The sequence below is a fragment of the Canis lupus genome, chromosome 18 (genome assembly GCF_048164855.1).
Source record: "Canis lupus baileyi chromosome 18, mCanLup2.hap1, whole genome shotgun sequence".
Classification (NCBI taxonomy): domain Eukaryota; kingdom Metazoa; phylum Chordata; class Mammalia; order Carnivora; family Canidae; genus Canis; species Canis lupus.
Window position 1 is genome coordinate 25,024,796 of NC_132855.1, and position 23,374 is coordinate 25,048,169.

Sequence of the window (23,374 nt, forward strand, 5' to 3'; positions counted from 1 at the left end):
TAATTTATGCATAAAAGAAAAATACATTTAAGTAAAAGCAAGTAAAAATGGACAATTCTTTTCTTATACCTTAAAATTAAAACAGTAACAGATGAGAGAGAAAAGTCCTGTATTAACATCATTATGGTGAATAGTAGATGTGAATTTTAGAGCCATTTCTATCAAAGCTTTAGATTTTGACTAAAACTTGATATATTTTATTTCAAGTGAACCTAGTGCTTAAAATTGTTATTTGCTTGACTGTTAGTAGCATGTTTCTTTAATACTGCAAGAGTACTTCCTGTATCTAAAAAAGCCACAACATAAATATTTTTATTTGAGGAGAGTAGAGGGGATATTCCCAAAAGGATGGCTGAATATTTTTGTCAGTGATGAGCCAGGAATTTGGGATTAGATTTAGTGATTGATATAATGAATAGAATTTCAAAGGAAAGATTTTTGTATATTAATACCTAGGTATTCAGAGAGTTTAAAAAGCAAAATGAATGTATGTTTTTATTCAGAATGTTAGTGTATATGGCAACTATGAATTTGTTTAAATGAAAGATACTTTTATACACAAAGGTGTTTCTCTGCCTAGAGTCTTAAATTACTGTTAATTAAGCACTATATAGTATAATAGATAATTATAGTGTTTTAATGTGGATGCCAGAGGATGTGCTAGTCTTTCTAAATGGCTATTGTTGGCTAATAGTCTTCAGGGGATCATTTATATAGCCATTGTGGTTCTAAAAATATCTATGAATACCATGGGACAGGCTTTTTTGATACATGGCTATTATAAAATGCATTTTTATTTGAAGTGTGTCATTTTGATTATATCATTCAATTACTTTCACCCACAGCAAAAAAAAAAAAAAATACCAGTGCTGGAAAAGAGTACGGGAAAGCTCTTTATATAAAGAAAAATTTCATAACAATATGCTAGTTAAATAGGAAAAGATTTGAATGAAGGGTATTGGGAATCTGTTCTTTTCATTAGGATTTTTAGCTGTTCAGTAGGATTTTAACTGGAAATGTTTTTATGTAGCCTCGTTTTTATTTTAATTAATATTTCTATGGCAGGGAGATAATTAGGTAAATGCTGTTGAATATTAAATATGGTAGTAGCTTAGGGGAAAGCATTTCTGGGTCAAAGCCCTTAACAAAATATTGTCATATGTGAGCTCATTAATTGAATTGAATGCCAAATGGCTTTGCCACCACACAAACCAGTCTGAGAGTCACTCAGCTCATTATCCAAGGCTGTTCCAGAATGGAATGACTGGTTATGTCAGAGTTTAATGGCATTCTTTTTCATCTCTGTTGCTAATGGAGTAAATTTTGATTAGAGAGTAGTTCTAACTCCTTAAATAAGCTAAGTGTGAGAACATTGAAAAAGAGTCTGAACCTATGTTACATCAAGCATTCTGAATGTTGACTGTGTGAGGTTCTCAGGGCCCTCACCTAGTGGCTTATGCCTGTCATTGGTTCTGATCTGTAAGGGCCCCACAGAGAACCCTAAAGTAGATTCTAGGCTATTCTGTGGTTCTGGCTGCCTGCATCTAATATTGAATGCAAAAAAGACTCAATTTCTAATGAGACAAGAGAAATTGAGGCTTTTCATCAGCCAAATTTTAGTACAGAGCAGTGTTAGAATTTGTGAACATCCCTTGTTCAGTAGCATCCCAGAGTAATAGTTTTCAAGCTGTATTTCAAAATATCTAGGGGATTCAGACACTATGCCATTGTTTGATTTTTCCTTTTTCTTTTTAAGATATTATTTAATCATGAGAGACAGAGAGAGAGGCAGAGACAAAGGCAGAGGGTGAAGCAGGCCTGAGTGGGACTCGATCCCGGAACCCTGGGATCATGCCCTGAGCCAAAGGCAGACATTCAACCACTGAGCCACCCAGGCATCCCTGTTTGATTTTTCTTGAAGCTATCTTAAAAACTGGGGTGAAGGACAGACAAAGCTTCCTAAATACATATTTCGGGGATCCCTGGGTGGCGCAGCGGTTTAGCACCTGCCTTTGGCCCAGGGCGCAATCCTGGAGACCCGGGATCAAATCCCACGTCGGGCTCCCGGTGTATGGAGCCTGCTTCTCCCTCTGCCTGTGTCTCTGCCTCTCTCTCTCATTCTGTGTGACTATCAAAAATAAATTAAAATTTAAAAAAAATTTTTTAAATAAAAAAAATACATATTTCGAAGTTTTTCAGTGGGATAACCAGGTAATGAACTGATGCTGCCAGATTAATTTGGGGGGCAGACCTTATAATACAGCTTCTCTTGCCTTCTTGTGCATATAAATATTTGAAACTGCATGGAATCTTGCCTGTAAATTTGGAAATTACATTGGTGGTCACAGTTTACCAGTAACTTTTGTAAACAGGGCTGTTAGGAGAGAACTAACTCTTAGGTCTTCTGTGCTTGCTGGCCATGGATGTGCACTCACCCTAAATTGTCCAATGAGGGGCGCCTGGGTGGCTCAGTGGTTGAGCGTCTGCCTTCAGCTCAGGGCATGATCCTGGGGTTCTGGGATGGAGTCCCACATCACGCTCCCCGCAGGGAAGGAGGGAAGCCTTTTCCCTCTGCCTGTGTCTCTGCCTCTGTGTCTCTCATGAATAAATAAATAAAATCTTTAAAAACTTTTTAAAAATAAATTGTCCAACCAGCCACGTTCCCAGTTACTTACCTTCAGTATAGAGCTCAAGAGCTCTATACCAGGCTGTGCTTTCCCTTCACATAGTTCGAGTATAGAGATCTTCGTTTATGCCTAGCAAGGCTCAGACACATCTGTTTGAGAACTTGCTTTGACAAGTAACAGTAACATGGAGCAGCGATTGTTAATGTATTGATTGCAGTGCAATACAACATTAGAAGTGTAGGCTTACTATACATTATAGGTACCATTTGATAAACTTACACTGTTACTTAGTATAAATAAGTAAATGTCTTTGAAAAAAGCTTACTTAATACTCTTCATTAGCATCTCTGGTTCATTTCACTTAAGGGCATTTTGCAATTAGAAAGCAAGGGGTTTCTTAACATTACCATTTGCAACCGCTTATTTGCATAAATTGGGATTATTGATGTTCTAGAATCAAACAAAACAATTAAGTAGGGACAGCTGATAAAGGACTGTAGCTGCTATTCACTACCTCTTTATATCAGAGTTTTATGTTCATAAACATAGCCTTGTTTCATATTGGTCAATATTTATAGCAAATGTTCTTGGTTATTTCTAAAAATTCTGGGATTTTTTTTCCAGTCTTCAACAGAGCTCTATATAGGGCAGTTCTCTCTACTTACACACTTAGTATAGCTCTCGGAAAGCATAAATGCTATTGTGTATACAAGCTCATTATTCTTACGACTGATAAATTACTATTTCAAATGACTAGAAATTTGATGTCCAGGATGTAAAAGACATGAAAATGAAACCATATAGTAAAATGAATTTTAAATTAAGGAGGTTGGATAAAGACTATTATGGCAAGAGGTCTACTTTGCATCCTGCATGTAATTTTTTCTATCAATTTGGAAATTATATCAGGGGGGTCAGAGTTTACCTTGTTAGCTGTTGTGTATTATACGTAAGCTGGACTTTTCCAACAATACTCAAGGTCAAGAGGCAATAAAAATCAAACCTGTTTTTGTCAGTTGAGGAGGTAGGGAGGGGATTGGGAAGGAGTATATTGTGCTACTTTATACCTACTCCCTATTTTTAACAGGGCCTAGCTCTGTCTCTCTCCACAGCAATAACAGCATCACCCACCATTTTCCCAACTTCTTATGAATGCATTTGAGAAAGAAAGGTGAATGGCCTTGGAACCTGACATGTATCCTCTGAGTTTTATTATCCATTATTCTTGCCCTAGACTTAGGTAAATGGCTTTAGAAAGCCTTAATTTATTAGAACATGCAGGCTTCATTCCCTGTAGGACTGGAGATCTACCCCAGAAATACTACAAAATTTATTTTTAAAAGGACATTATTTATGCATTGGCTTTCCATTACATCTTTACCCACAGAAATAAAAGATGTTTTAGAGAGCAAAAAAAGATGATAAAAGTTGTAGATTTAGAGAGCCTTGCATAAAAAGATAATCTCATTGCTTGGGGTATTCTGTGTACAGAGTTGGGAAAAAAATCTTAACTTCAATAAATAATGTATATTGTGGCTAAAATTCTCCCATCCTAACTAACCCCTTCCATACCCACCGCCATTTATCATATTTCTGCCACACACTGTTTGAGAGCCTGGATAAGCAGTTGCCCTTCTGATCACTGGTTTGCTTACCTTGTGTTTGTTTTTCTTTCTTTGCAGAGACCCTCCTTGATGACTTCCTTCTCACGTACACTGTCTTCATGACAACTGATGACTTGTGCCAGGCGCTGTTGAGGCAATATCCTTCATTAACTTCAGGATGCTGTGTCGGCTTCCTCTCAGACAGATGTCTCGCATTAGGAATTAACTGCCTTTCTTAATTTACTCAGCCCCTCTGTAGAGTGTGGATATGTTAAATATTAATGTAATGATGTCCAAGGTAAAAGATGAAATGAGACAGAATAGACAGGGAACTGGAAAGCAGGGCTGCTGTTTTCACCTTCTAGGTTGCAGGTAAATTGTACTGTTTGTATTGTTTTCTTCAAACGTAGGTCTCAAGACTTAAGAAATCTGGCGGTAAGTTTGGCCCATGGGGTTAACCCCACAGTCAAGAGGTTGAGTGTACTGGCAATAAGTGAACCTGTAAGACAATCAAGTGCTTAGTGTCGGGGCACTTGGACAGGAAAATGTACGTACATGATACCATGTTTCTCGGCAAGTGTCCCGGGGCCAGATAAGCCATCCCCTACATGGGAGGTCTAAACTACTCCCTGGAAGCAACTTCCATCTTTTCAGAAGCTTTATGAAGACATGCACTGTTAGAATGACGGATGTGATTAATGACCAGTTAAGGAAGCTTTATGATTTGTTACATTAGCTGGAATGATGCAACAGTTGAAAGGCCAAAAAGCCAAGTTAATTAACTCAGAGTCTCCCTTGACTCCCAATGTTCAAGGAAGATGCTTCAGAAGCATTTAAGAAGCCTGTTTACTGTTAGGTATTTATCAAACCAAACTTGAAGGTTCCACCAGAGCCCCAGTGAACATTTTTAGGAAAATGGAATATTTTTTTCGGCATACCCAAATTTTATTGACCCCTAATGGAAATGGTCTTGGTAATATTCTTTTCCTGTTAAGTAATTGTTACATTTCTCCCCGACTTTATTATAGCCTTTTCCTGCTTGAAAGATTATCTTAAGACTCCATAAAGGGCATAACTGAAATAAAATCTTTCTTAATAAATATATAAAGTAGAAACTGTAGTTACTCGTTAGTGCTTTGCTATGTTCATATGGCCATTCAAAGCTACAGATCTTGTGGAACTTCTTCAAACCAGTTCATAAAATTAATCTTCAAACATTATTATAATTTTTGAATTTGGAGTATTTCAAAACCAGATTTCTTCCACAGCTTCCAATGGGGTGTTACTAAGAAATTCTGCAATAATTACAAGGTTTTCAGGTTCTCCTTCTTTAACAGTGTTGTGGAAAAGTAGCTATGAGCTCATTTCTTCTACATTTTAATGCTAACAACTTTTCTAAAAGTATTTCAGCCTATTAAACCATATAGTTTGTTTCATAGCAAATAGATGCCTTTAACCTATTGTTTTTAATAGGTTCCTAATAGGGGCACCTGGGTGGTTCAGTTGGCTAAACATCCAACTGTGATCTCGGCTCAAGTCATGATCTCAGGGTTGTGAGGTCAAGCCCTGGGTTGGGCTCCATGCTGGGCATGGAACCTGTTTAAGATTCTCTCTCTCCCTCTGCCCCTCCCCCTTCTCTCTCTAAAAAAAGTGAGTAAATAAATAAATAGAATCCTATATTATTTGTGATTATTATTGAGTAATTTAATGCCTCATAGGATTTCCCTAAAGAATCTCTAAAACTTACTTGGCTCTGACCATGTTTTGAGTCTTTGACTAAGACATTCTATATGAAAATTTTAGTTCAAATTCTTAGCAGCCTTTTTACTAATTGTAAAAACCCATGAAATCCAGAACATTTTAAGTCAGGATTCTTCCTACATGATTATTTCAGTATATTTGCAGACTCTGCTTTTTGTGAAATAATATGAACCATAAACAAAAATGCAGCATCCATATTTGATTTTTATGTACGCCTTAGTGAAGCTATATTATGTATCCCACTACCATCACCTTCTGAAGAGTGGTCTGAATTACTTTTTGTTGTTTATCTCCCATTGTTTTCTTTTTTTTTTCTCCCATTGTTTTCAAACATTATTTATAGATTAGAGCCATTTATGCTGTGTGTGGGTATCTTAGATGGGTACTTTTACTGTGATAGAATTTTATACTTATCAGCTCTTATCATCATAAAGAGCATTACGTAAGCTCCCAGCCCTAGGCTAGCTAATGTTCAGTGCACTACATAAAGGTATAACCGTCATCCAATACCTTCCTACTATTCCCCTCCTCTAGCTGCATTTATATGTCAATATAATCTAGCATGGGCAAAATGTGTAAGAGTGAATATACCTTGATATAGAAAACAGAATAATCCAAATATTAAATTTAATCCGTAAATGTTCTTAAAAAACATCTTGTAGGGAGAACAAGATTAAGCAAGTAAATGGTAGTAACTGGAGAAGGGCACTTAAGGTTTCAGTCCCGAAATGACTCAATCCTGCAGATCCATAATTGTCAAACGTAGATGCAGTACTAAAAACCTCCCTTCTTGACTTATGCATGCTGACCTAAAAGAAAGAAGTTGTCAGTATTTCCTGATTTTCCAGTTTTTCTTCTTTATAGGTGAGGTCATAATAGTCACAGGAAAAGAATATAACATTTGTACAAGTGGAAATAATATAGGCTATAAATTTTTATATTTTGCCTGTTAAGAGAAAAACTAGGAAACAATAGGTATTTTCACAGATTCTTTATTTGCCTGAGTTTATTTCACATATAGAAATCAAAAAAATCAAATGGCCTTCATGTATTTTTACAGAATGAGGAGACAGAGACTAAAATATGTTTTAAGATATTTACAAAGGCTGACATAGATATTCCTATTTTGCTGTTATATATCAGCAATTAAAGAGTGTAGAAACTGGGGATCTCTGGGTGGCTCAGCGGTTTAGCGCCTGCCTTTGGCCCAGGGCGTGATCCTGGAGTCCCGGGATTGAGTCCCATGTCGGGCTCCTGGCATGGAACCTGCTTTTCCCTCCTGTGTCTTTGCCTCTCTCTCTCTCTCTCTCTCTCTCTAATTAATTAATAAATAAATAAATAAATAAATAAATAAATCTTAAAAAAAAAAAAAAAAAGAGTGTAGAAACCTGTCCAGTAACCCCAAAGCTACCTGTCTTTGGTATCAGCATTTCCTTTTTCTACTTAGCTTTCCATTGTGTCCAAGATAGTCAGAAATGATAGTTTGGGGAGCAAAAACACTAGGTTGGTTTGGAAAATGCCAAGCTTCTGTCTCATTCTTTAAACACATTGCTTTTGAGGTTATTATTTTTATGTAATTTTAACAGCACAGTTAGCCACTATTAACTTTCGGTATATACTATTCCAGGTAATGAAATTTTTCTTATAAATAACCGCAGTTAATAGAAGTAGATGATCCCAACATATTTTCTTACTTGCTTTCCTACTCAACAGTACGCTGTGAATGTTGACTGTCAGTAAATGCACTACTGGATCATCAGTTTTATGGCTGCAGATTGCCTACTAATGGATATGTGATGATTTAGTTAACTATCCACAGTATTTGAAGCATTTAGGTTATTTCTACTGTACTTTTCTTTTGTTCCAATGAAAATGAAAGTTAGCAGTCCTTTTTAATTATGTTTGTACATTTATCTAGTCCTTTTTTCCAAGCAAATTCCGGGGGTGGGCATTTAAATCATATCGCAAATTATACTCCAGAAATCTGTGCACATTTGGGGCTAATTGAGAAGTAACTGGTTTTATAAATTGTGAATTTCTGAAGATCAAAGGATATCTGGCCTAGTTCCGATGTAACTTTTTTGAAAAATGTCTACCTATGTAGTAAGGATCTCTTGTAGCCATCCTTGAAATTCATGGGCCACTTAGAATCTCTTAATGCTGGCATCGACCCATGGTGCCTGTGGAACTGTGTCAGCAGCTGTCAGTGCAAATCATCTAATTAACCTTCACGACCTGCCACCAAGCACATGGAAATCATTTTCCTGGTGCATACCGTTTGCTCTTCTTACACATATTATTTTCTTCCCACTTGCTTAGATACTTGTAGATCCTTTGGAAAATGCTTTAGCATGTTTTATGAAAATAAGAATAAATGGATCTCTTCATATTTTTTTCCAACAATGCAATATTCTTTCTTAACCACTTGCACCTATTCTGCTAAGAAGTATCAAGGCAAAGAAGAAAACTCAGATGTTCCTTGTCGGAAACGTAAGGTCTTACATCTTGTGTCCCAATGGATTGCTCTCTACAAAGACTGGTTACATGAAGATGAACATTCAAAAATGTTCTTAAAGGTAGTGTAAAATTTCAGGATATTCTTTGATACCAAGTGACTGATTTTATTTTCAGCTATGCATTTCAAAAATCTCTGGTAAGTTGCAGTCATGCAACTTTTTTGTAATATTCAAAGAAAATATTAATTTATTTTGATTTTTGAGGCCTGATATTCTGTACATCAAATTTTTTTAATTGTATGAAAAAAATGTTTTACGCTTGCTAATTTAAGGTTATTTATGTAATTCATGGGAAGTTTGATTGCAGATGGAATGATGAAAACTTGACACTATTTAATATGTTGAGATTTATTCTAAGTTTGAACTAACCAGTCCCATATATACAATATTTGTATAAAACATTGTTTATCACTTAAAAACTATTTTGAAAAAAATTAAAAAATAATAATAAAAAATAATAATAATTTTAAAAACCATATTGACAAGACATACATTATGAAAGTTTCTCAGACCATGATGTATTTTGTGAATTTTTAGCAATAATAACTTGCAAAATGGGTACCAACCTAGATTTACGATTGTAATTAGATAAACTGATGTTTCCTTCCTTTCTTTCTTTCTTTCTTTCTTTCTTTCTTTCTTTCTTTCTTTCTTTCTTCTTTCTTTCTCTTTCTTTCTTTCTTTCTTTCTTTCTTTCTTCTTTCTCTTTCTTTCTTTCTTTCTTTCTTTCTTTCTTTCTTTCTTTCTTTCTTTCTTTCTTTCTTTCTTTCTATAGGCTCTATGCCCAATGTGGAGCCCAATATGAGGCTTAAACTCACAACTCTGAAATCAAGACCTGAGCTGAAATCAGTGTCAGACATTTTATCTACTGAGCCACCCAGATAAACTGATAGGTTACTCTCATCACTAATAGACTGCAATACCTTTTGAACACAAATGATTCACATGGAGACAATATGTAGACATTTGGCCTCCTTTGGCCACCAAAACCATATTAGCTATGCAGGTTAACACAGAGAAAGGGTAGAATGGAATTCAGGCAGGCTGCAGGTCTGATGGATTTCAGAATAGACAAGTATTCAAACTGATTATGTCTTTCATGAAGGAAATCACTTTGATTTCAAAAGCCAGGTGTCATTTAGGGTGCCTGTGTGGCTCAGTTAAGCGTCTGCCTTCAGCTTGGGTCTTGAACTCAGGGTCTTGGGATTGAGCCCCACATTGGGCTCCCTACTTAACAGGGAGCCTGCTTGTCCCTCTCCCTCTGATCCTCCTCACCACTTGTGCTCTCTCTCTCTCTCTGTCTTAAATAAATAAAATCTTTTTTTAAAAAAAGTATAATTTTGACATCCAGTTAAAAACTGGTTTAACCAACACTGTGCCTAAACTAATGTTATTTTTTAAATAACTGGGTAATAGGATTCGGTCAATTTTTTTCCTTCCCAAATGACTATGTGGATATTATTTTTTTAATATAGAATAGCCACGGAAATCTTGAGTAGCCTTCCAGGTATACCTAAGTTTCCAGCATTGACTGCTTATGGCCCCTGAAAGCTGTGGGAGAGCCACATAGTTAAGTGAGAAGCTAGGAGGTGGAATCCCACTTGGGATCTCACTGGTACCTGGTTTAAACCCCTGCATTGGCCCACATTCCACTATTCCCTCAGCAAGTTGACCATTATATGAGGCCTAATCCTTACAAAATAGGCATTTCACTACCCATTTTTCTTTCTCCACCGCCCCCCACAGACCATATACAGGAATGTACTGGATGATGTATATGAATATCCAATACTTGAAAAAGAATTGAAAGAATTTCAAAAGATACTTGGAATGCACCGCCGTCAGTGAGTATTTAATTTTCTGTGTTACAGTTAATAAAAGAAAGCAGCAAATGGTATAGAATTTGGATGTATAATCTTATAAGGCTCGGGATCCCTGGGTGGCGCAGCGGTTTGGCGCCTGCCTTTGGCCCAGGGCGCGATCCTGGAGACCCGGGATCAAATCCCACGTCGGGCTCCCGGTGCATGGAGCCTGCTTCTCCCTCTGCCTGTGTCTCTGCCTCTCTCTCTCTCTGTGACTATCATAAATAAATAAAAATTAAAAAAAAAATCTTATAAGGTTCATCTTGAACACTTTGAATCTGGGATCCTTCTTGATTCCTTAGCTTTTCTAGTAGTAAGTTGTATATTTTGTTTTTTGTTTTGTTTTGTTTTTTAAAAGCTATTTATTTATTCATGAGAGACACACAAAGAGAGAGGCAGAGACACAGGCAGAGGGAGAAGCCCGTTCCCTGCAGGGAGCCCGACATGGGACTCCATCCCGGGTCTCCAGGATCACGCCCTGGGCTGAAGGCGGCGCTAAACCGCTGGGCCACCTGGGCTGCCCATATATTTTGTTTTTAATATCAAAATGAATGAACACAAAGTCAAGCTTACTGGCTATTTTTTTAATCGTGTTTGATATGGTAGAAACCAACTGGGCCATAACAACCCAGACACACAAAAACAATTATTTAATAAGTTATTTAATTTTAAAAGTGTAAATATTAACTTATCATTTTGGGGGCTAAAAACTGTCTCTAGTGGAATAGGGGGAAAAAAAGTTTTATAAGTAGGTTTCACCAAGTCATGAGGCATATTTAAATCTCCATTTTATGGATTCCTTGAGGTTTCTTTATCAATTTAGAAGGATTAAAGAAAACCATTTATTCACTGACTTTTGGCATGTGTAAATATCCCAGAGGTATCTGTCATTAGTCTTTCAGATTGCCAATACCTGACTTACCACTAATGCTGCTTGTTAATTTTGGTGATTGAAAACATCATCTGGACATTATTCAGTTTTCAGATAGAGCCACAAAGTTAATCTGAAGGGAAAAACTGCTGTTCTCTGATGTACAGTGTGCTTTCTCCTTAGTAAACATGAAATGCATGTGTTGTCAAGTTGTGAGAAACTTCTATGAAGATTTCAGCAGTCACAGAGGCACTTCTCATAGAAAATGTTAATTCAGGCCTTTCAGATGATTAATTTGAGATTTAAATCCTGACCTAATTTTAGTAAAGAGAGATCCTATTGCAAATTGAAGTCTATATAAATTAATTTAAGGGTGCAAACAAATCATGTGTAAGCTTTAGTCTTCAATCATGAAAATCACACATTTAGAAATTCAGAAATGAAATGCAGTTTAGGACAGTGTTAGAAAAAAGTGTTGTGAATTCGAGTGGTGTTCCCTTGTCACAGTCTACACCATAATAAGTTGTAGTATGAAAACGTGAACAAATAAATGAAACAGGAAAGAAAAAGACAACCTTTATTACTTCAAAATAATCCCCCACATGGAAGTTGGTCTTTGCTGTAAGGTAGGCCTTGTGACCCTTGGGAAACGAATTCATAGCTTAATACCTTTAAATGCATTCGATGCATTCATGGAACTTAATACAGTCCATTTAAAAAACTTACATAAAATGAGAAATAACAGATTGGGAAAATGATAAAGGACTTTTACCTCTTTGGTATAAGATTATGAAATATCTCTAGATTCTGGAAAAAAATTTGAGCTGGGGACCTACAGAATGTCTTCTTTCTACCACACATGGCAACATTCTGGAAATGATGTACCTTGGCTGACTTAACCATCTTACTAACAATAATTTCACCCAAAATCTATCAATTGCTGAGAAAACTTAGAGTTTCTGTGGACTGAATAAATCCAACTCTTCTTCAGCACTCACTCTCTGTGGGTAAAAAGTAAAATATACCTGTTGAGCAGATAGCATCTTTTCTTCCTGCTTCAGTCGAAATCCAGAGCCCGATGTCAAGGGTGTTATACATAGTGACCTAATGAATACCTGGTTTTATCTTTCTGAAAAGCAAAAACCTTTGCCTAATGCCTGAAAATTAGTCCTTTGTGACAATCATTGCATTATTCTGGGTTTGAGACAAAGACTAACCTTGTTGTCCTTCCCTTTCAGCACCGTAGATGAATATTCACCACAAAGGAAGGTGAGGCAGACCTTTCTCTATCTGCAGTGGGGCCATCCAGTTTGGAGACCTTGCTTTGCCTCACTTGGCATTTCTTCATAATTAAAATGAATACTGCCTCAAGCACAACAGGAGCAGGCGGGGAAGCCTGGGGTTGTGGCCTGCATTGCTTTCCCTTCACTTTGCTGGTGCTACTGTAGATCCAGAGCCGATCATAGCCATGTGCCCTTGTCTTGACATTCTGCATATTTTTGGAATCTGAGAGTTTCCCTAGTGTTCCCAGAGTGATATAAATTTGAATTTGAAACACTGATGCAAAAAAAAAAAAAAAGAAGAAAGGGGAAAAAAAGACAAGAATCTTGACTGCAAGGGTGAGGAAGTCTAGTAATAAGCAAAAAGGTTTGTACTTTTCAACCTGACAAAAAGAGAAAGAAGGAGTGTGTTAACCTGTTCACCTTGAAGGGCAAATGCAAAAGAGATGTCAGGCACATGTTTTGTAGAAGCTGAGGTATCAGGTGGAGAATCATATGAATATAATTATTTCCCTTAAGCAAATCATCATGAGGCAGCAGAAGTATGCAACTGTCCCAAAGTTGCTTTATCCAAAAGCATGGTTAATGTTGCGGTGTCTCTCTCTAGAGAAGAATCTGTGGATGTTTGTACTAGCCAGAGGTTCAGAATCATGCTGATACTCTCCAGCATGTTGCAGGGAATAATTATAGGAGCTTTTTGCCTGCTACTGGCTTTGGCCAAGGTCTGTTGTGTTGCTCAGAATCTCCACCTCCGCATACATTAATAGAGGCAACTCCCTATTTATTCCTCTAAGACTGGATGGGTGGGTTTCATTAAAAAAAAAAAAAAAGAAAGAAAGAAAGAAAGAAAGAAAAATTGGCTGGCTCTTTTGGAACATGTTATAAACAGCTGTGGTTTTCCAAAGGGCAGGCATGCATTCATTCATTGTTCTCTTTCTCGCTCCTCACAGAATAAAGCCCTTTTCCACCAATTCAGTCTCAAGGAGAACTGGCTCCAGCACAGAGGAACTGTGACTGAAACAGAGGAAAGTGAGTATGATTTTAACGAGGGTTTGAGGTAGATGGAGGGTGGTTAATCACCTTCAGTTCTCCCGCATTAACACATCAGCCCGCCTTTGAGCATTTCTAGCTATCACAGCCCCTGTGACGAGCACATTAGCACCCAATACGATGGCCTTTACGTTCTTCCTTTGAGTGTTGCGGTTTTCTGGATCATACACCAGCATCCCAGAGACCAAGAACATTTTTAATTTAGGAAGGGAAAAAGGGAGACTGCAGAGTCTCCCTACTTTCTTGGGTAGAGGTGCAAAATGGCCTGGAAGTACCACCTGTTCTCAATCTGTCAGCCCATTGCCTGGGACTGACTGGAAAGTCCACTACGGCCAACGTGCAGGGCAGGGGTGGGGCCAGTCTCTGAGATGCAGAGATGTGACTCTGGGAAAGAATAGCAGAAGGAAGGAAGCGTGGGTGAGATCCTGCAAGGCCAGGAGGTGGCGGGTGGAACCACGCCCCCCGGGCACCTGCGGTGGGTGACAGAGCTTGGGACCCACTCGGAAGACGGCTGCTCTCTCAATACCAGGGGCAGGGCGGACACCTTCTATCTGCTCCCCCACCAAGGTGCTACCTTCTATGTTACAACCTTGTAGCAGAACAAGAAATGGTTTCCTCCCGTTTGCATAAAGGTTGAGTTGAGTACAGAGCCTGGGAAAACACAGCAATGGAAACATTCAAGCTGGTGTGACTAGGAGGCGCTCAGTATGTGCTGACGTTCTAAGTGTGAATGTCTCATACCTGCTCAGCTTCTCCCATACTTAAACAGCAAAGTGTCCCCACCGATGCTTCTTCTTCTCCAAAGTATTTGTGGAAGCTGGGAGGAAATGATCTTACCTCCTAATTCCTACTTGCTGATCCTCCAGACTTATTTGTCTTTAAATTTTATGGGATATTTTCCCAAGCTGTGTTACAAGGAATATAAGTATTTCAAGATGCTCTAGCCTCTTTTTGTTCATCGGTTTGTTAGGCAAGGTGTAAACTTTCCTCATATTCAGTGGTTTGTGCACTGGACCTTGTCCTGCTAAAAAATTTTCTTTTTCTGTGGAAGCCAAAAAGCTTTTTTGCCTTTCACATATCTGTTGCCAACATATAAATCAACTTTATCAGATGATACTGTTTTAGTGACACACCCAACCAAACCAAGAGCAGAATGCTGTCACTGGTTTCTGGTGGCGTGTTTACTTTGAGGTTTGTGCATGTAAACTCACGGTTTTTCTTCTGCTTCATTTGCCTTTGTGTGGAAACCATCCTAGGTTTATTTTTGTGGGTCTGTGTAAATTGAGTATAAGATTTCTCTAGGAACTGCCCTCCCGCTTTTTTTTATTTTTTGCAATATGGTAGAGAAGAATATCTCCGTGTATTACCTTTTTGAAAGATGCTAGTATTTTATACATTCAGAGTAGCTGCTGCAAGAAGCAAATAATGTATCTCTTACCTCCACTGCTATTAAACACTTTCTGCTCTCAAATCATAAAGAAAATTTCTTCCAGGACCCCGATTCACCCTGGTGGTAGTGGTGTCCTAGTAATAATTATTTGCCCTGCAGACAATAAAAAGGAAATTTAAAGGGCTGGAAACATCACTTCTGTTTAGAAACCAAACTCATCCCCATCTTGATCAGGGACATCATTATTAAGTGACCAAGAAGCCTGAACACAAAAACCATGGCAAGCTGGCAGATTTTTTAGACAAGCTTTTGAGAATTCTAATGGCAAAATGTGGTGTTCTTGAATGAGCCACTGGGACTATTCAGAAATGGAGTATAAAATAAAAATTTATGAGTTAGGTATCTTAATATACTGCTTTGGGAAATCTCAGTAACCCTCAAAAAAGGGACTCAGCTACGGTTCATGTACCACCCATTCCATTGTGGTGTGGTCAGGCTATCTCCACCATGAATGCATGCTTCCGTGACATGGGTCTCTCGTTATGGTTTGGGAAGCCTAGGTCCTCGGCATGCTTATTCACCAGCTTTATGATGTCTGTATCTCTTGTGTGGGCAAGCACACATTTCTATATGTATGCCCACAAGGCACCCATGTACAGACACGAATATGTAAATCTAGTTGGGTAGGTTTTATACTAAAGAGAATAGGAAGGTGGGTGCCTTAATTTGAGAAAATCTGTACCTCTTGGCTACAGTTCTCAGTTCACTAACATTTCTTTTGGTTGTGTGCAGTTTTTTGCCACGTGTATATAACGGAGCACTCCTATGTCAGCGTGAAGGCAAAAGTTTCCAGTACAGCACATGAGATCCTGAAAGTTGTGGCAGAAAAGATCCAGCATGCAGAAGAGGATCTGGCTCTGGTGGCCGTCACATTCTCTGGGGGTAAACTTTTCTGTCCTGGAATATTAATCTTCCACTGGATCGCCCCTGAAAGGAGAGTCGACATTTTTATAGAGTAAACGTGTGGCTTGTCCCTTCTGGGTCCGCAGCTGGATGACCACAGTAACAATAAGAAGCTGCCTCGCAGAGGCGTTTCCATGACAACAGTTGGGTACTGTTGGATCTTGAATTTCCTCCCCAAGAACTGAATAAAGGGCCATGCCAGTGTTTTGAAATATATTATAAAGCTTTTCATATTTTCTACTCTAGATAAGCCTTCTATTTTCATATTTAAATTAACTTGGGAAATTGGTAAAGGATGAAATTACTCTAGGAAGGAAAAAGAAAGACAGCCTTGAACTAGTCATATTGCTGCCTGACAGTTTAATACTTAAAAAGACTCCCTGTTGAAGGAAATAAAAACTCCAATAAGCTGAAAGCTCACAGGCAGTGTTCCTTCAGGTGGACGTGGAGAGTGAGGTCTGGTTATAGCTTTTCCTTCTGCAGGGCCTTATTTATCCTCAGAGAATGGTTTATTGTCTGTTTTGAATAAGATCACACAGATTACAAGCTGAGAGTATTGATCTACATGACCTGAACAGACCCCTTCGTTTTCACTGGGGCCTGTCCGATCTCAGTGTTGCTGGCCTCCTTTTTGGCTTACAGTCTTTATTTAATATCTCATTAACCCTGAAAAAAAAAAAAAAAAAAAAGAAAGTGTCTTAGCATCTGTAGTTGAAAAATGGGAATACCATGTGAACTAAACAGAGATAGGGCGGGAGGGAGCGGGGGAGCAGACACCCGGCATTTCTTGACCCTTTGTTATCCTTATGGTGCTGGGAGAGGAGGACAATATCCGGATTTAACTTGGTGTTAATGCATTTGTGTAACAGAATCTTGTATTGCTTTGTTACCCAGAAGCAGGTAAAATGGTCCGACAAGCTAGTGAATTACATAGGCAAACCATATAGCCCTTCTCTTTGGGTCTCATGAGAATCTCTCCTCCCTCTCAAGGGGCCCTAATTGTGCATCCCATCAAAACGTTATCTAGAGAAAAAGAGCAAAAGTGGGAAAAACACCTGCACTCCCTGGATTTTAACCAGTGTTGAATTTTTAATAAAATATTTCTGGCATGCCAGATAGATAGGATAAATGTATATTATATTTAATTTTAAGTGACCAAAAATATTAGTTGATTCTAAACAATATTAAGCTTCAGCAGAACAACATTTGTCTCTCAAGACAGTACCATTACAAAAAGTAGTCATTGGGTCCCCATTTTAGAGGAGGAAGGACCCCAGGTGAACACGGTAGCAAAACTGAGACCTTTCTCCCTTGGGGCAGACTCAGAGTCAGCCCAGGGCCACATGTGAATCTGGAAAGTAATGAGTAGCTCTTTTACTACCCAGTATCTGTTTGATGGCCATGAAATACCATTTTTACACTCTATTAAATTAGATTCATCAGGGAGGCCAGCGTTGTTCTAATGTGTATAAACTCACTGCTAATCTTCTCTAGAAATACCAGCTTATTTCTTGAATTGTCCCACAGATTTGGAAATGTGCCATCATTTCCCATCAATTAGTACTTTTTGTCTGTTAAGAACCTTTCTGCCTGTAGCTTAATATCCTCCAAACAAAAATGCTTTATAAAGAAAAAGAAGGAAAAAAACAAAGTTTAATGTATTCCTTGCTCTACCTAATTTACAATAAATAATGTTTTCAATACTACTTTAAAATGAAATGACAATGCAATCTACTCTTACTTTCTTTTTGTCAAAAAAAAAAAAGTTTTAAAATGTCTCAGTGTTGTAGGTTTTGTGGATTTTTCTAAAAGAACTGGTGATATTATCCTCATGGCTTTCAGTAGGTTTCTAGCTGTTTTCTGCCCGGAGTAGGTAAAGTATATGTGTGTAGTAACGGAAACCTACCTGCCTAGTTTTTCAGAGCGTAAAATTCTATGAGCTTTTATCTTTTATGGTGTAATGACAAACCTGAAAATAAGAAAAAATAATAATTCTTAGGAAATAGGAAAGTGACTGTCAGAAGGCTGTGGCATTTTATTCTGTTGCAAGGGCAGATGACTCTCATAATTCAGGTGTAAAGTGGACATGGGAACATACAGGGTTGCAAGAAATTGTAGCTAGAGGAAGAGGGAGAAGATGGAAAAACTTCAGAGCTCAGCCGTGTGGGACCATTTACCACGCACGTCAATGGCCTGACATGAAAGTGCTATTGATCTTTATAATGCTGGGCCATAAAGAATATATTGGATTATCGTTTGTGTACTCTGTATTAAGCAGAAATGTTCAAAACAAAATTTGAACTGATTAAGCAGAAATGTTCAAAACAAAATTTGAACTTTGAACTGATTAAGTTATCTAGAAAAAGATACATGTAATATTGCATTCCCCAACCAGGCTGGGTAACTATAAGGCTGACTTATAGAAGCTGATTATGTTACAGTGCAATAAACTTGAGGATTAGCTTAGTCAATTCCCGTCTGTAATTTCCAGTTAGGAGGAGGACATTTTTCTACAAAGAAGGCTATTGTGTTATAAGAGAGCTCCAGTGATGGTAGAAAAATGGCTGAAGGGGAGGAATAATTTATAATAAGGCAAATAGAAGAATACTTTAAAAAGACTCAGCTTTACCAGTAATCAAGAAATTTAAAATAAATGGAGAATCTTTTTTTTGGTTTCAGCTAAATAGCAAACTTACCACAAGGAATGGTCAGTGTTGGTCGGTGTAAGAATTTGAAAGCAATTTGGCAGTTCGTGTCAAAAACATTAAAAAATATTCATTCCCCTTTGATCTAGTAATTTCATTACTGGGAATCTATTTTTAAAAATCACCTATGAACAGCCAAAGATGTATGCATAAGGTTGTTGACTTCAGCAGTATATAGTATGGCTGCTATAATAATAGATCCCATTTATCAAGCTCCTATTATGTGCCAGACCTGCATGCTAGTATTTACATATATCTTGCCATCTAATTTATGTGACAAAAACATTGGAAACTATTAAATTGGTCAACAATAGAGGAAAGATTACATGATGGTATAAGGGACTGTTATGTAACCAATTAAACAGGACATATACATTAATAATTTTGGCAAGTGGATAAGTGCTTATAATAAAATTGGAATATAAAACCATATATGCAAAAACTGCAAATATACATGTGTGTATGCATCCATACTAATTATGAATGGCATATGTGTAAATAATTGCAACTATATGTATGTGTGAATGTTGTTTACACACATTTGCATCAAGATCAGAACAAAAACATACCCAAATGTTTAACCACATCACCATCATATGGTCACCAATCTTATCATCATCATCAGCAATCTTAAAATGATTGGATTATGAGCGAATTTTACTTTCTTCCCTAAACTGTTCTCTATTGTAAAGAACAACTAAATATTATAAGGAGAAATTGCAGGAGGCTTCTACTTTATGCATGTGGAGCAATGAGGTCCATGGTCCTGTTGTTGCCGTTGCACAGAGGATGCAGAACTAAATTAAATCTGCATTCTAGTTACTTTTAAATATCTTTTTTGGCAATTTTCACTCTTTAGATATACTGTGTATGCCTACCACTGCCCTTGTGTTTCTAATTACTCTTTTTTTTTTTTTTTAATAAAGAAAAGCATGAACTTCAGCCAAATGACTTGGCCATCTCCAAATCGCTTGAAGCATCTGGTCGGATATATGTCTACCGAAAAGACCTAGCCGATACTTTGGTAAGAACTTTTAGCCTTTTACTGGAAACACACATGGGAGACTACAATTGTATTTCTGTATCTTTCAAAATGAATGTTAGAAAAACACATCGAATTACTTCCTCCTCTTCTGCCAACAATACACTTAGCAGATAACACTAGTTTTGCAAATCAAAGATAGGTACAACTTAAGAAATCCTAAACCCTTCCAAAGTCAAACCTGTTTCTCTCTGGGCCCCTGAAACAAGGGATAGGAAAGAAGTGACCCCCCTCTCCATTAATCTTAATTCTATTCCTTCTTTTTTGACGCATATGTGGAGATCAAGCTGAAAAATGTTACCCTGTGCAGATTTAAGGGGAAGGAGACTATATTCTTGATTTTGGTCCATTTGGCCCACTTCAAGTATACCATTCCCAGGAAGAAAGGGTTGATTTTCAGCCTTCTCCATGTAAGATGGGCTTATAACGATGGTACCTGAGATGCCAATGAGGAGTAGGAGTTTGAAGATATGTAGAACCCATGCTGTCAGTTATTTTCATTTCAAATTTAAGAACATTTACAGCAAAAAAAAAAAAAAAAAAGAACATTTACAGCTAAGCAGTTAGATGATTTGTCATTACTACATTCCTAAAAATTTCAGCCTTGTGGTTGCTTTCTGCATGGTTGGATCCGCCCTCAGACTCCTCACCCACAAAGAGTATCATCTAGACCCATGGTCCTAGTCTGTTTCAGGGAGCCATCACCACAGTGGTTCTTTCTAGCCGACTCTTGTTGTATTTATGCTTGAGGAATGAACATACCACAAGAGTTAACCGAAACTGCTTATAATAAAAATAGTTTTTGTAAAATTATCTACAAGTATCAACCTGCTAATCATTGTCATTTTTTACACTTCTACCAGACAGTTAGGTGCTAGGTAGTTTACATACAGTATCTCATTGAACATTGCCAGTAACCTTGTGACATTCAGAAAGGCCAAGTAACTTACTCTAGCCTCTACCTCCAAGTAAGGGAAAATGCTAGGACTCCGGGCCAATAGTTTTTGTCTCTGAAGCTCTTAGACATTCCTCTCATTTGTATATGATGAAAGAGCAAAGGAGAGGAAAATTTTTGTCTTACTTGAGCCTTTCTGCTTCTGAATGTCCTTAAGTTGGTCACACAGGTCCTCTGTCTGTACATGATGTCATTCCATAAGCAAACCATGACAAATAGGATGCCACACAGCATCCTCAAGTAAATAATGAGACTGGCTTGACTTTAACCCTCCCTAGGGAGGAGAACAATCTACCCCGTAGCTTCTGTGGAGCTGGTCATGATAGTAGAGACTCACACACTCTCTTCCACGCCCTCCTTCCTCCTGCTACGCACAGACTTGGCAGTTCCCTGGTATGTACGCCCAGAGCTCTCTCCTACCACTGACCAAGGCCAACTTCAGAAGACTAGAAAGCAGACCTAAGCAGTGTCCTAGTAGAATAAGTGGGTGCTCTGAAGTATGTTCCCAGATGAGCCAGTTGCCATCCTGCCCTCAAATGTTTCTACCACCAATTCTGCATACTGCCTGAAATTTCCCTGTTGCAATCATAGCTTTCAGTATTTTATCTCAAAAAGATTTCAGTTGATTATAAGGGCAGGATAGATAACCTGTGAAACCACTAGAACTCACTATACTTAAATATAGATGAATTCATCTTCTCAGAAAGTGGGAATTAGAGCCCTGAATGAATGAATGGGATAGAGAAATAGAAAGTGTTTCTCAGAGAGGGCCATAAACAGCCTTGGATATAACCAGAGGGCAGTATCAGAGTAAGGAGTGCATTTAGGAAGAGAGTAGGAGGGGTAAAAAGCCAAGTGAAAATATCCTTACATTTCCAAATTAGTATACAGAGATTTTTTTTAAAGATTTTATTTATATATTAATGAGAGACAGAGAGAGAGAGCAGCAGAGACACAGGCAGAGGGAGAAGCAGGCTTCATGCAGGGAGCCCGATGCAGGACCCAATCCCGGGTCTCCAGGATCAGGCCCTGGGCTGAAGGGGGCGCTAAACCACTGGCTGAGCCCCCCGGGCTGCCCAGTATACAGAGATTTATGTTGCTTCCCAACTCTTGGCTCTCCCTCTGAATGCCTGCAGCATAGCATGACATCTCTCTGATTCCAGACTAATCAGGCCGTAAGAAACATGGGCTTTCCCCCACTCAATATTTGAACATGCATTCTTTCAGCCCACCCAATGAGCTCTACCCTGTGTCCCACTCTGGACTCCAGGGACAACTTGTACCTTGACCTGTTCTGAAGAGAATCAAGTCTGTGGAAAAGCTCTGTGAAGGTCTTTTGTCATTTTTTTTTTCAAATTAGCAAACCTTTTAAAGCAATAAAACTTGTAAGATGCAAATAGTTTTGCAGTTTTAAAATAGGAATTAATATTTGGAATCTGAAATATTCCCTTCATCCTGTCATGTCATTTATTTTTGCAAAGTCCCATTCCTTTTTTTTTCCAAGTCATTAGCAGTTTTAACATCATGAACTACTCAAATCCAATCCCTCAAATAGAAGAATCTTGTTTTATTTTTTTAAGTATACTCTAAGCCCAACAAGAGGCTCAAACTCACAACCCCAATATCATGTGCTCTACCAACTAACCTAGCCATGCCCTTGGAGAATTTGTATTTTAATTAGGAAATATCAAATATTTTTAAAAAGCTGTTAAATAATTTTTAATAATTTAACAGTGACAAAATATTTAAAGTTATGGTGGCATTTAGTAATTTCATACCAGATTTTAAGGAAATACGATTACCAGACTCATGTCTATTTGTGTAGGTAAAGCAACGGATACTTAATCATCCACCATGGGATATAAATGAAGTAAAATTTTTTTTTATTTTTTGTTTAAATTTTTATCACTTTCCACAGGCATTTTAATAAAATTTGTAAATGTGTGTCTGGGATGAGGGTTGTTAAACATATTTCCTGTAAAAGCCATGTCTGTCTTTATTGAAGTACACCATGACATTTCTTTTGTTTGTTTTTATACTAACCTGCTGGCACATTAATTCTTACCAGAAGCCAAAGTGATTTCAGGGCTCTCGCTTTCATTATGCTGTCTGCTGGGGCAGTGTTTTATAATCAGATTTGTGGATGCGTGCACGTGTGTGCATGCATGCGTGTGTGTGTGTGTGTGTGTGTGTGTGTGTGTCGGGGGGAGGAGCAGGCTAACTCAATGAAGTATCATTGATCACATTCTATTGTTTCCAAGGCTGTTTTCCAAATTGGTTGTAACTTACCAAAGATGAACAGACCAGGGAAAATATTAAGTGCACTCAGACAAGATTACTTTCCTAATCTGGGCTTCTAGTGGTTTTCTGTGGCCATCCAGTTCAGTGCCAAACATTTGGGAATTACTGAGGATCCTTTTGCTTCTGTCTGTTGGTTTAGAACCCATTTGCAGAAAATGAGGACTCGCAGCAAAGGTCGATGAGGATTTTGGGAATGAACACTTGGGATCTTGCTCTGGAATTAATGAATTTTGATTGGAGTCTCTTCAATTCAATTCACGAGGTAAGTAAGGAGTGAAAAGATAAAATAAATGCTAGTGCTATTTTAACTGTGCATTCTTTTTGAAGAGTATGTATTTGTATGTGATTTGATTTAAGGAAGATCCATCATCAGGTGATATGGTTATGCTTAGGATACCATAGCCCAAAAGATATTTGGGGACTTTAAATACACTGAAAGACTGACCC

General features: G+C 37.9%; 1 protein-coding gene across 1 annotated transcript in view; it reads left to right on the forward strand.

Moving 5' to 3' along the window:
* RAPGEF5 (Rap guanine nucleotide exchange factor 5) overlaps positions 1-23,374 on the forward strand; it is a 229,736-nt gene that overhangs the window by 178,262 nt on the left and 28,100 nt on the right. Inside the window, exons 12-19 of the mRNA XM_072783806.1 lie at positions 4,310-4,388; positions 8,424-8,568; positions 10,255-10,352; positions 12,480-12,510; positions 13,472-13,550; positions 15,754-15,903; positions 19,556-19,653; positions 23,067-23,189. Coding sequence (XP_072639907.1) covers positions 4,310-4,388; positions 8,424-8,568; positions 10,255-10,352; positions 12,480-12,510; positions 13,472-13,550; positions 15,754-15,903; positions 19,556-19,653; positions 23,067-23,189 — 803 coding nt within the window. The remainder of the gene's footprint in view (positions 1-4,309; positions 4,389-8,423; positions 8,569-10,254; positions 10,353-12,479; positions 12,511-13,471; positions 13,551-15,753; positions 15,904-19,555; positions 19,654-23,066; positions 23,190-23,374) is intronic.